Here is a 12,628-nt window from a genome sequence, read left to right on the forward strand (position 1 = left end):
CACTATAGCAAAAGTTGATTAAAAAGTCATTTTCATTTTACTCAAACATCTTTTTGAACTTTTTCTAAAAGATAAAGTCAAAAGTCACTTTAAAAAGTCAATACAAACACCCCCTTTCAAAAACATCTATGCACAAACAAAAATTATAAGTTTTAACTCTCAACTACTAGTTAGTTTTATAAAACAAGTCTTAAAATGTTTTGCTTAAAATAATTTTTTTTTTAATTTTAAGTTCAAAATAAATTTTCTTTAATTTGAATTATTTTCTTAAAAACTAAAAGTTTTTAAAACTTGTTGCGGAACTTATCTATAGTTTTATAACAAGTTGTATAATTATAATAATATTTTTTTATCTTGACAAAAATGTATTTTCAAAGCCAACGTAGATCCATATGTTATTAAATATATTCTTTTAAACAAAATTGAACTTATTGCGAAAAAAGGGTTTTAAGTTTTTTTAAATACAATAATCTTTATAACTTTATTGTTTGATTTTGAATAAAAGAGGTAGCCAAGGTAGACCAAAGGACTTGATGTTTCCGACAAATTACAGAATTCACATTCAATTTTGCTAATAAATTCTGATAATCTGATATGGGCCATTTAAAGATATCGGTCCAAAAGTCAAACGGTGCATCCATGCTATAAATACATTTAATTAACGGAATTGCCATGTCTACATTTTTCATCATATTTGGTTAAATTTATTATTTTATAAATACATACCTTTGAAACAAGAGTTGAAAAGAAAACCAGCATAAAAAAATCAACAAAGCGACAAAATCACATTTATGAAAATTTCGATACCTACCTCAGAAAAAATGCTAAATAGTTGAAATGGAGCATAAAGTGTTGTGGACTTTATGGTTCTCCAAAACAGAAAATAAAATGAAAGTGAATCCTTTGAAAACACACGTGTTGGATTGGTTCTAAGGGGTGTTTGGCTTGTCATTTTGAATGGTAAAATTTCTTTATGGAAAAGTTATTAAAAGTCAGGTTTTCTTAATTTTTCTAAAAAATCAGTTTTTCTTCTATCAAAAATTCAAAAGTAGTTTTTAAAATGTTTTTACCAAACATCTTTTAACTTTTATTTTTTTTATCAAAAATGACTTTTGTCTCTCAAAAAGACAAGTCAAACACCCCTAAGTCCAAAGTCCAAATCACGCATTCGTTGGCCGATTTGCAATCAATGATGAAATGGGTTTTCTAATTTCTATGTAGATTTAGAACATAAAACTATATAATTCTCTAATTAAAAATAAAAGAGTCGCAACTAGAAGATTTCAAACTTCATGTTTTACAGTTGAAAAATCTAAATGATGGTGATACCATATTAGATATTAAGTTAGAAGCAATAGTGTGGGTTATGCATTGAATTAATGGCATTACACATAAATATGTTATTAGATATAGAGTTGTAGTCACAACTCTTGCCAACCATTTGCTTACATTGTGACCTTGTCTAGGCCTTTAGGCATATAGCATAGTTTTGAGTAAATTACATGAATGATCCCTATGGTTTGGGATAATTTGCATGTTTGGTCCCTAACTTATTTTTTCAACTCAGAAGGTCCCTACTATTTGTTTTTGTGGCGTTGGTCCCTATCTTACCTAAAAAGATTATTTTGTCATTGATTTTTTAAGGTATTTAAATAAACACACCCCAACCTCACCCTCACCTCACCTCATCTTACCTAAAAAAAACTATTTTAATATATAAAGGTATAATAGTCATTTTAGGTCAAACAGGGACCAAGCACGTAACACAAACAAACAATAGGGACCTTCCGAGTTAAAAAAAAATAAGTTAGGGACCAAACGCGCAAATTACTCCAAACGATAGGGACAATTCGTGTACTCCAAAGTTTATGATGAAAAGTCTAGACACAATAGCCTCAAACATATCTACCTGAAACAGTTTGACATTTCATGTAGGAATTTAGCGGATTTATTTACCAAATATATGCCTAAAGATATTATATAGGGCGTGTTCGGCAAAACTAGCGGGTAGCTTGTAGCAGGTAACGGGTAGCTTCTAGCTTATAGCGTTTTGTTAAACGCTACATGAAGTAGCATTTGAATTTAGAGTGTTTTGAATAAACTAAACGCTAGAAGTGTGTAGTGTCAAACGAGACTTTTTGTTTTAAACGGAGCGTTTTGTCAAACGCTAGAAGCTCTCAAACGCTCCGTGCCGAACACGCCCATAAACGGTTATAAGATTTGTATATATACACAGCAATTTTGTTTTATAGGATTATACAATACAATATTTTAAAGCATAATTGTTGTATAATCAAAAAAAATGTGTAAGTATCAAATTCTTTATATAAACTACAAGACAAGTGGATTTTGAACCCATTGACTAGGTTATGTGGAGCATTGAAGGCTTAAGATCAAAACTACTTGGTCTCTGTCCAAGCCCAAACTCAAACACGATGTGCTTCATGTTATCATATCATAGCAATTACCAAGTGCAATAAAAGATAAAAATCCCGATTAATTAACGAAGTTGTAGAAGCTAACATATTTCTACCAACTCAAAGAAGTTCTAGATGGATAGAAACTTTTTGAGGAATAACTATTGATATGATCCTAAGATTAATTTTTTGCGGAATTACCTTTTAACTCTATTTGTTATTAGGTTCTAACCCGTAGAATCCACATACCCTATATTTGTGTTTTTTGAAGAGCAGAGAAAGTGAACTTCTTTTGAATCAAATCAAAGCATATAAGAAGTGGCTTGGAGAACACCTTTTGGATTTTTTAGAATTTTTTGTGTTAATACTCAACTTCGTCAGTCTGGTTGAACAGCCTCCCAATGAGAGCAAGCCAAGACTGACAAAAAAATATAGAGATTATAACAATCATAATTATTAATTATAATATTATAAACAATTTTTTATGCAACATTAGATGTTTTGTTTTTTATTATTATGTTTAATTAATATGTAATACAGTTTCAAAACAGCAATATCTATTAATTCAAATTAATATAAAGTCGTATAACAACCTATTTACACAATAATTATTAAGTATACAAATGATAACTTAGTTTCAGGAACAACAACCACTTCATTGACTATGTTTTCTACCTCACAATGTTCATTAAAATTCATTTCATAACTATCATGTACACTTTTTATTTGCTTGTTGGAGTCTTTCGAAGATGTTGAAGATGAACTTTGCCAATACGATAAAAGAACAATATAGTCGCGATGAATCTTTGTCAATTTTTTGCATTTGACCTTTGGTGGCTCATACGGATATTTGGATGAGATCTGGAAGGTAACCATAAATGTGCCACCTTTGGAAGAATAGATCGTCAGTTTAATAAAAGAAAGATATATGACTTTTTATTTTATTAAAAGTCATTTAATCTCACTTTAATTATAGTCTTTGATGTAGATAGTTACAATACCCTTCATTTAAAAACACATGGACAAAAAGAATAATGAAAAACAGCATAAATAACATCAAAGAATATGGAACAAACTTTCAAGACATTAATCTTAACAAGAAAAAATCAAGGTTATAGTTTCTTTACCAAGTCTTTTTTTCTGCATTAAGTTAAGCACCCATTTATAGTTTCTAAGAAAAATTAACAAATACTAATTCCCATAGAATGTAAATATTAATAACAAAGGAAAGGAATATCACCCCCTTTAACATCATATAAACTTCAAAGATATACTTAGAGGTAGTAGGAACCATCATGAGGCCGAATAGTTAATTCAAAGTTTAGAAATTGCCCCTGTTTATAAAAGGTTCAGAAATGGTCATTGTTTAAAAAACGGAGACATAGTTAGAATTATCAAATATACAATATCTTCCCATTTACTTAAATCAACAAAAATTGATGATGCCTAATAAAGGGAATGAAATAAAAGAATCAATAAGAGAAAAAAAATAAAATTGAAGCTTAGGGTTATGCCACTTGCTGACCTTCAACATCAATATTAAGTAGAGTTGAATATACATTATGTCAACATCACCTTGTATATGCAACCAGTGAGGTTAATATGAAGGTATTCCATAAGATTGAGTGGATCATTCATTCATTCAACTTTGTCTAAGGCATATAACAAAGTCCATAATAGAAAGTCTACTCTACTCTATCAGTTATACCTAAAATCACATTTAAGAATCAGATAGTCGATCGCCAGGTGTCAGACCATAACATTGTTGTTGCCAAAAGTGCAATTGTTGCGGTTTCAACTCGAAGGCGATGTGGGCCCAGCCCTACAGCTGTGGCTCCCGCTTCTAGAATCAGTTTCACCTCGGTTTCCGTGAAATCTGGAACATGATAACATCACAACGTTGTTTCAGACCATAACAACCGCCAAAATAGATTTCAGATAGTAAGTTATTAACCGCCTTCGGGTCCCACAATGATCGACCCAACAGACTCTCGTTTGGATAAAGTCAAAACATTCAAAACCGGTGTTGCCTCAGCTGCAGCTATAAAACATAGTTTCGATTGTGAAACCTAAGCGAATAAAAAAAAAGTGAAAACATAAGTTTTATAACAAAGCAATTCATAAAACAAGAGTAAGTTACATTTTTGGTCCTTCTTTTAGGTTCTTGTAACGTTTTTGGTCCCTGTTCCACATAAAATCTCAATTTTCGAACGGAAAGTATAGCTGATTTTTGCAATTTTTGTCCCAAAAATATAGTCTTTTTACTTAGAGTAAATTACATGAATGGTCCCTATGGTTTGGGGTAATTTGCTCGTTTGGTCCCTAACTTATTTTTTTAACTCAAAAGGTCCCTAGAGTTTGTTTTTGTTGCACACTTGGTCCTCTCTCCTACCTAAAAAGACTATTTTGACCTTGATTTTTTAATTTATTTAAATAAGATGGGGTAGGTAAGGTAAGATGAGGTGGAAGTGGGGTTGGGGTGTGTTTATTTAAATAAACTAGAAAATCAAGGACAAAATAGTCTTTTTAGGTAAGGCAGGGACCAAGCGTGCAACAAATATAAATAGTAGGGACCTTCCGAGTTAAAAAAAAATAAGTTAGGGACCAAACGAGCAAATTAACCTAAACCATAGGGACCATTCGTCTAATTTACTCTTTTATAAGTTATAACACATTGCAAGAGAAAACTGTTTAAGACCAAAACTTGAGGGACCAGAAATGTAATTTAGTCAATAAAATATTAAACAAATTCATGTATGAGATTACAAGTGACTTACGATAGGTAAGAGGTCACGAACTTTTAAAGGAGGGTTCAAGGTCATTTCATGTAGACGTTGACCTACAATTTAAGGTCAACATTTAGAACATAAAAATGCCTAAAGATAATTAATTAAATAAATAAATATATAAAAATTACATTGTTTAGCTGCAGCCAAAATGACTCGTTGCAACCTATCAACTCTGTTGTCAGAAATTGAAGGAGAACGTTCGGTCAAAAGCGGTGTTACACTGCTTGCTCCAAGCTCCTAAGATTATAAAAACATAAAAGAGTAAATTACAAGAATGGTCCCTGCATTTTGTGAACTTTTACAATTTTAGGACCTAAGCTTTCATTTTTGCAACTCTGTAAAATGACTTACCCTTCTCTTACTTTATTAAATGATTAATGAATTGCTTGATTACTATATAAGATTGGGAAACTACACGACTAGGACCAAAATTGCAAAAGAATCAAGAAACCCAGGGACCATTCTTGTAATTTACACAAAAACAGAATTTAGATGGATTTATAGATAAAATTGGAGTTGTAGTAAATAAGATGAACACATACTGTGCATTTTTCTATGAGCCAGTCAGATCGACCACCCTTTAGAGTACCTACAAAAGAAAAATGTGATTTTAAGAAATTAAATTATGATTTGTGTATTTATGTATTTATGGTTATGGTCAATGGGGCCCACCGAAAGCTGCAAATACATGCCATTGGGTTGTATTTGTAGATACTAATTTTGGATTTTCAAGGGCCACTACATCTGCTCCAGTTCTGTCAATGCTTTCTATGCACCCTTTGACTAGACCTCCTTTCCCATTAAAAAGCTCTATCCTTACAAAATCATGATAAAAAAACACAAATAAATCTCAAGTGTAATGAGAAAGAAATAAATGAAATGTTATGTGTGCAGGTAAAAACATCCAAGTTCATAACAAAAAGATGTGGAGGACTATTGTTCCTCTATCACTACTTAACCTTTTGTAAACAGGAAATTAACAACAAATGTTAGTACTTAAGTGATGTCATTGATGACTCAGGAACTCACTTTAACATGATTCTACTTATGGAGATACAGAGATAGAGGAGAATAAGTTCATGAAGATCTCAATGAACTTCTTATTGTTGCTCTTATTCAAGCAGTCTACTTCAGTTTAAAAAGGCTGTTTTGAGTGCAGAGTCATGTGACTATGGAGTTCCTTTGGGCATGAAGTTTTGATGGCCTTACATAGATGTTAGATGGCAATTAGGTGTGCACTTAGTATCCTGTAGTATCATAATCTTTAACTTGAGTGCACTTTTTTGTCAAGTGTATCTTCCATGTATGGTGACTATGTGTCTTATCTACTACACTTGCTTTGAGTTCAAGTGTTCAACTACAAGTTCAGGTAGAATATCATTTTCTGATAGCAGCAGAAAGATATTGAGTCGTTCAGAAGCAATATGATGTAATGCGTAAGACACAATTGTTGGTGATTAAGAAAAGTAAAGCGTACATGTCAATGGGAATATCTTCAATAGGAAGCAATTGCAGTTTGGATTTCGTGGATTACCTGTCATCTGTGTTCAACCTTAGAACTTTAGTCATATGCCAGAATTCATCCCCTTGCACACGAACAGCGGAACCCTAACCAATTAAACAAAACAATTAACAGACTATATACGCTCCAGAATGAGACGGATAATAAGTTCACCGGTGTGTGAGTGTGTTCGTTTGAGTGAGGCGTTTGCCTTGGAGGGAGGGAGGACGTCGGAGAAGAATCGAGGGAGACCGCCGCGAGATTGATTTGATGAATCTGATGAAAATGCTTGGAAGCTCGAGGCTTTCCGGCATGACCTGTTAACAGCAACGGCGAAGCGAGGGCTCCAACTGAGAGCTTGCATTTGATGCTTGCTAGAAGGGATTTGCAGTCGGATTGAAATTTGAACAGACGTTAGTGGAAGTTGAATTAATGGCGACTGTAACGTTTGCACAGATTAGGGGAAAAAAATGTGTTCAAGGGTTTCAAATGGAAATAACATAAAGTTGTGAGGCTAATGTATGATAACCAAAACTTAGTGTCCAGAACTGAAAATTAGATTTAAAACATAATTGAAAAGTACATTTTTAGTTAGCCAAAAGGTTATTTTTGATTTATTTTATACAAAACATTTAAGTTTTAGTTTAAATCTTGACTTTTTTTTGGATTGGTGGTCTTTTTGGACTAGTTTGTATATGAAAATGGATCGTCCGAAAATTGAAATTACTAAATTGCCATTGTAATATATCTTTATATTTTCTATTTAATTTAATGTTTTATTAATAATAAAATAGGGCCCACACCACATTCTCTCTCTCTCTCTCTCTCTCTCTCTCTCTCTCTCTCTCTCTCTCTCTCTCTCTCTCTCTCTCTCTCTCTCTTATTGTCCATTAAGAACAACATGAAGCAGCCAAATGATTATTGTGACACGATCATTGTCGAACCTGCAGGTCACTCACTTCGTTTAAAAACCTAAAAGATGCTCCATGACTTCATCCAGTTCCATTCTAACACTTATAACTTGACTTTTACTTACTTAATATGGGCTTAATATATTATAACTAAGTATCGGACACACAAATCATCTTTAATTAACATCGAAATTCATACCCAAAAATAATGATTAAAAACACTAAACTCCATTGGAGTACAATTCAAGATTCATTTAATCAAACTGAGTTCTAGTCTAGCAGTATGAGATGTTGCCATTCATCTCTGAGGTCGAAGGTTCAAGTCTCGTCCTAGACATAAATGGATTAGGTGTTAGATTAAGAGTATATTAGGTTTACCAGTTAAAAAGAGTAACTCTGTGGATTTTCCTCGATTGAATGGACAGTAATTGTTAGAAACTTTTCCTTAACTTCTTTATAACATCAAGGATATGTTTGAGATTTCATCTAAAAACTCTTTCTTAACTTATTGACTTCTTGAGAAGTCAATAAGTTTTAAACAATGTTTGGCAAATAAAAAAAAAAGTCTTTAAAACAACTTCTACTTAAGCATTTGAAATGAGTTTTTAAAAAAGTCAAGATTTTTAACTTTTGCAAACTCCTTATGACTTATTGACTTATTAACTTTGAAAATGATCATTTTACATGTATAAGCTAACCACACAGTTTTTAACTTATTAACTTATTGATTTTTCCCACCACAAAATTAATCCAAATATTTTTTAAGAAACTCATTTTAGAGAAGTCACAAGTTAATAAGTCCTTGTCAAACACCCCTTAAATACATTTTTGAACTTCAAATATGAGGAATCAAAGGATGATTCTTCATAATTTAAATCAAAACTCTATAAAAAGTCTAATCTTCAAATGCCTGCTCATAAGGCAACGACAAACATGTTTTTAAGGCATAGATACTTGTCGGTCATATATTTGGTACAATATCGTGCGCTCAAAAGACGGGAACTTTTGATGTCAAATAATTTATTTTATAATATTTTGATGGGAGTATGGGACAGCTGTTACAAAAACAAGGGTTAGAATGTAAATAATAATTTGAATATTCAAGAATAGTGTACATTAACATTTTCCCAAATGGTTGAAGGAAGCAGCATGTTGCATTGTTGCCTATCTTCCAGATTATTTCATTTTTATTTATCCAGTTAAAAACATTGTGTACGTTGGAGTTAAAATCACACCACACTTTCATAATTCTTTTATTCATAATTCTTTAACTCTATATTTGAAATCATTTCTAAAATATAACTAGATGTTCATAGAAGTGTTTAATAAATGTGACTATATAAATACATTTTTATATTATAAAAATACTAATCCCCTATAGAATAAACTCTTTTCATTTTGACGTGCATTGTAAAATATTAATCGGACATAAAACTTTTTTGAAGTTATGTACAAAGATTGTACATGATACAATTGTATTACAATGAGAGAACATAAGTCCCTATAAAATAAAATAAAAGACATGAAACTTTACAACAAAAAATATACCAACCAACAACATACACTACTAGATTCACAAATCGCCCCTAAAATACGGGCCATTAAGAAACGTGCTAGAGAACGTCCCTCCACCATTCGGGAAAAGTGTAAGCAAGCATATGAGCCCAAGAACAAACCCCCAAGCATACCTATCATCCCCTAGAGGGGTAATTTCGTCTTTTGCAGGTATTTCTTCACCACCTCTAAAAAAAGTCGAAAATAGCCCCCAAGCTAGACAAAGGACACTACCGCTAAAACCGCCGATGACTAAAAGGAATGAGGCGGCAAATGATAATAGTGCCGCCGTGCTCCGACCAAACATGGCTTGAGCTATTCGGCCTCCTTCGAGTCTTCCAATCGGTAACAAGTTCAATGTAGTCACCACCATTCCTGTGTATCAGATAAAAATTTATCTGGTAAGCTATATATGAGTGCTACTTTTTTACTTTAATACAAAAAGAACATATAATAGAAAAAGTAAGAGGAATTATGATTTCCCATTTAAGTCCTACAAGTTTCTACAAATTTAAAATTTCCCTCCCATTTCCTAAAGTTTGTAGTGATTTTGTCAAATATTTTTTAAATATCATTAAATTAGAGTAAGTTATAATATTTTTGGTCCCAAAAAAGTTTCTTGCAATTTTGGTCCATATTTGAGATTCTTGTAACGTTTTTGGTCTATGTTCCAAATAAAATGACTATTTTGTTTGCTAAATGTAGCTACATTTAAACTTTTGGACACGAAAATACAATCATTCCACTTTACAAAAATCTTAAATAATTACCAAAATTGCAAGAGAAACTTTTTAAGACCGAAATTGCAAAGCAACTATATTCGGAAACCAAAAATGTAATTTACTCTTTAAATTGAAATGTTGAATATTTAGGGAACGACCAAAATACCATTCAAAATCGAGTTTTGATAAACTCGTAGAACTTTAGAAAATGACCAAAATGCCCTTATCCGATAATGAAAAAGTTTCAAGGAGCCTCACCTAGAAGCCCCGCAAAGGCAAGAGGATCGACAGGAACCCCAACACCTTCCACAGCATAAGGCAACACATTGCCTAAATCGTCTGTGTATGGACCAATTACAAATTGGATAAAAGAAAGCAACGGATTATTGTAAAAGAATTGAGGTCTTATGTACCTGGATACAAACAATCCTTAATCAAGTAAGGTCGATTTGTTTTTCTTTTCAAGACTTAGTCAAGAAAAAACCCCTTGATGAAAAAAGAAAAAGAAAAAAAAAACAGAGTCTTACAGGGCGTTATCTCCTCCATTAAAGCTTCCATCAGCAACAAAAGCAGCGACTGCAAGTGCCAGTGACGTCAAATAAGCACTAGCTGTTCTAGCCACAGGAATATCAAATAAAGCCTTTTTATTAGGAAGAAGAGATTCGTAATTATTCATAACCCCCAAACACCCTGTCCAATTTGAGGGCACAAGAAACGATGGACTAAGTTTCACACCATAACGTGCTGCTGTAACCCTAGTCGCAATCTGCATTACATAACAAATTCACATAATCACATTCATTCGGTTACTTAAATCAGTCAAATTTGACAAAATATGATAGAAATTGAGAGAATTGGTACCTCTGAAACGCCTAGAATTGTTAGGAAACCGGTGAAAAGTGGCACAACGTCTGCTAAATAGTCGTTGAAAGTTGCATTGGGTTTCAGGAAGAAGCCGCTCATTAAAGCAATCGTCCCGAAAGTGGTCACTGCTAAAGCTATTGCACTGATGTAGCCAGATGGAGTGCTTAATTTGGTTAATTCGAATTGAAGATCGATCTCTGATTTCGGTTGAACAACACACACCTTTTGGCAATACGAATGGCAAATAAGCATTCAATCATTAAGAAGTAATGTGATGACATGATCAGCAATCGAGTTACCTGTTTTGTAATGTCATCAGACTTTTCCTCCATGAACCACAACACGACTTCCCTTCCTGCTGCTTCCGAGAGTTTCTGTTCTAATGTCGGGATTACTTCTTCAATGGGTCTCCTCAAGTTTCCGATAAAAATTCCTCCATCGCCAAATCTCCTAGCATCGGTTGCGAAAAATGTAGTAAACCCAAAACAGTTTTTTAGCTGCAATTCAAAAAATATATAGTATATGATCAGATTTCACATGGGTTTTGAAGATGGAATCGTGATTGTTTCGTTTGGGGGAGAAAGGTTTCACCTTGTTGAGATCAAGAGCTTTGAAACTCTCTTCTGCTTTCTCGAGCCTCTGTTTCTCTCTAGATAAATTATCACGAAGCACTTGATTGAACAAACCCACAAGTAGATTATCGCTGGTTCTTTCTCTGTCGAGTTCTTTTAGCTTCCTATCTGTTCTTTTCTTTTCGAGCTTAATAGCAGCTTCAATTGAAGGATTACCCATGAATTTCTTGAAATCTTCATCAGTCTTCCAATCCAATTCTTGCTGATCCTCATTCCCTTCACTTTCACCTCCATTTTCTTCGCTAGGTTTAGTTCCCAAATGGATTTCACCATTTTCGTTTTCGCGTTCAACCGAAGCTACAGTTACAGTTGATTCTTCGGTTTCCCTCTCGGCTTTGACTGAAATCTTGAGCCTTTTGGGGTTATAGAGAGTAAAAATACGATGGGGTTTGTGATGAGAAGGGTGTTTGAGAAGCGAATTGATTATGATTCGTGGGTTATTAGTTTTCTTGTGTAGTGTGCCTGACAATGAAGAAACTGAGTGGGTGATCGCTGGAATGGAGCAACTGACGACCATTGTTGCAAGATTACTTGAGAATCGTTGAGGCGAGAACAGCAGAGCAACATGATGGAATAATTAAAGGAAATGGGATTTTGGATCGATCGGAGATTGATCTAGAAATCCGATTGCTCTAGAATGTTAGAGAAAGGTTACAGATGTATGCTTCTTGGCTATCCACAAGAAAATGACAAAGACGGCACCTATATTTGCAATTGTTGTGTGGTTTATTTAAGGGGCTAAAATAGAAAATATGAACGCTCCCAGTGAAATTAGGAAAATGATTAACACTAATCAATTATTATTTTTTATATTTTGTTATTTTTTGTTATCTCCGTTTTATATTTAATGTGTATTTTTTATTTTTGAAGTCTTTATTTTTTTCAACTTTGCCATTATATATTTTATTTTAGATATATAATACTTGATAATATATGAATTATGTTTTAAATCTTTTTTTATTGTTATAAGTTTCATCAAAAAATATATAACACAAATAAAAATATTTAAGATCAAAGTTGATGATTAAAGATTTTAAAAGTAAAAAATGAATAATAATTAATTTTTTTAATTTTATTCAAATTATATCTATATTGTAAATTAACATTCGATCAATATATACGTAATATCTACGTAGTGTCCATATAACACATACGATTGGAAAAATATGAGTGTCAATCAATAATTAGACACGTCAAAAATACACAAAAGAAAAAAAATCAATGTTGTTTATTTTATG

General features: G+C 32.6%; 2 protein-coding genes across 6 annotated transcripts; both read right to left on the reverse strand.

The window, feature by feature from the left end:
* Nucleotides 1–3,013: 3,013 nt before the first annotated feature.
* Nucleotides 3,014–7,178, reverse strand: LOC145074361 (methyltransferase). 5 transcript variants are annotated; one of them, XM_079020753.1, is made up of 9 exons: nucleotides 6,919–7,178; nucleotides 6,741–6,814; nucleotides 5,879–6,021; nucleotides 5,749–5,795; nucleotides 5,335–5,443; nucleotides 5,195–5,256; nucleotides 4,372–4,486; nucleotides 4,126–4,293; nucleotides 3,014–3,304 (listed from the first exon to the last, which is right to left on the reverse strand). In XM_079020753.1, the coding sequence occupies exons 1-8, from the start codon at nucleotides 7,069–7,071 to the stop codon at nucleotides 4,145–4,147; spliced, it is 852 nt and encodes a 283-aa protein (XP_078876879.1). In that variant the 5' UTR covers nucleotides 7,072–7,178; the 3' UTR covers nucleotides 3,014–3,304; nucleotides 4,126–4,144. The 5 variants fall into 5 exon arrangements, with proteins under 5 accessions (XP_078876879.1, XP_078876880.1, XP_078876878.1 ...); XM_079020754.1 differs by lacking the exon at nucleotides 3,014–3,304 and adding an exon at nucleotides 3,567–3,751; XM_079020752.1 differs by lacking the exon at nucleotides 3,014–3,304 and having other exon boundaries at nucleotides 3,894–4,293; nucleotides 6,919–7,177.
* A 1,844-nt stretch (nucleotides 7,179–9,022) lies between these two features.
* On the reverse strand, nucleotides 9,023–12,084 carry EGY3 (ethylene-dependent gravitropism-deficient and yellow-green-like 3). Its single transcript, XM_079021251.1, has 6 exons — nucleotides 11,350–12,084; nucleotides 11,058–11,255; nucleotides 10,756–10,980; nucleotides 10,422–10,660; nucleotides 10,153–10,307; nucleotides 9,023–9,547 (listed from the first exon to the last, which is right to left on the reverse strand). Exons 1-6 carry the CDS (start codon nucleotides 11,905–11,907, stop codon nucleotides 9,192–9,194), a joined length of 1,731 nt encoding a protein of 576 aa, XP_078877377.1. The 5' UTR covers nucleotides 11,908–12,084; the 3' UTR covers nucleotides 9,023–9,191.
* Nucleotides 12,085–12,628: the final 544 nt, after the last annotated feature.

This window comes from Lactuca serriola, chromosome 9 (genome assembly GCF_051521515.1).
Source record: "Lactuca serriola cultivar US96UC23 chromosome 9, Lser_US96UC23_V15, whole genome shotgun sequence".
Classification (NCBI taxonomy): Eukaryota; Viridiplantae; Streptophyta; class Magnoliopsida; order Asterales; family Asteraceae; genus Lactuca; species Lactuca serriola.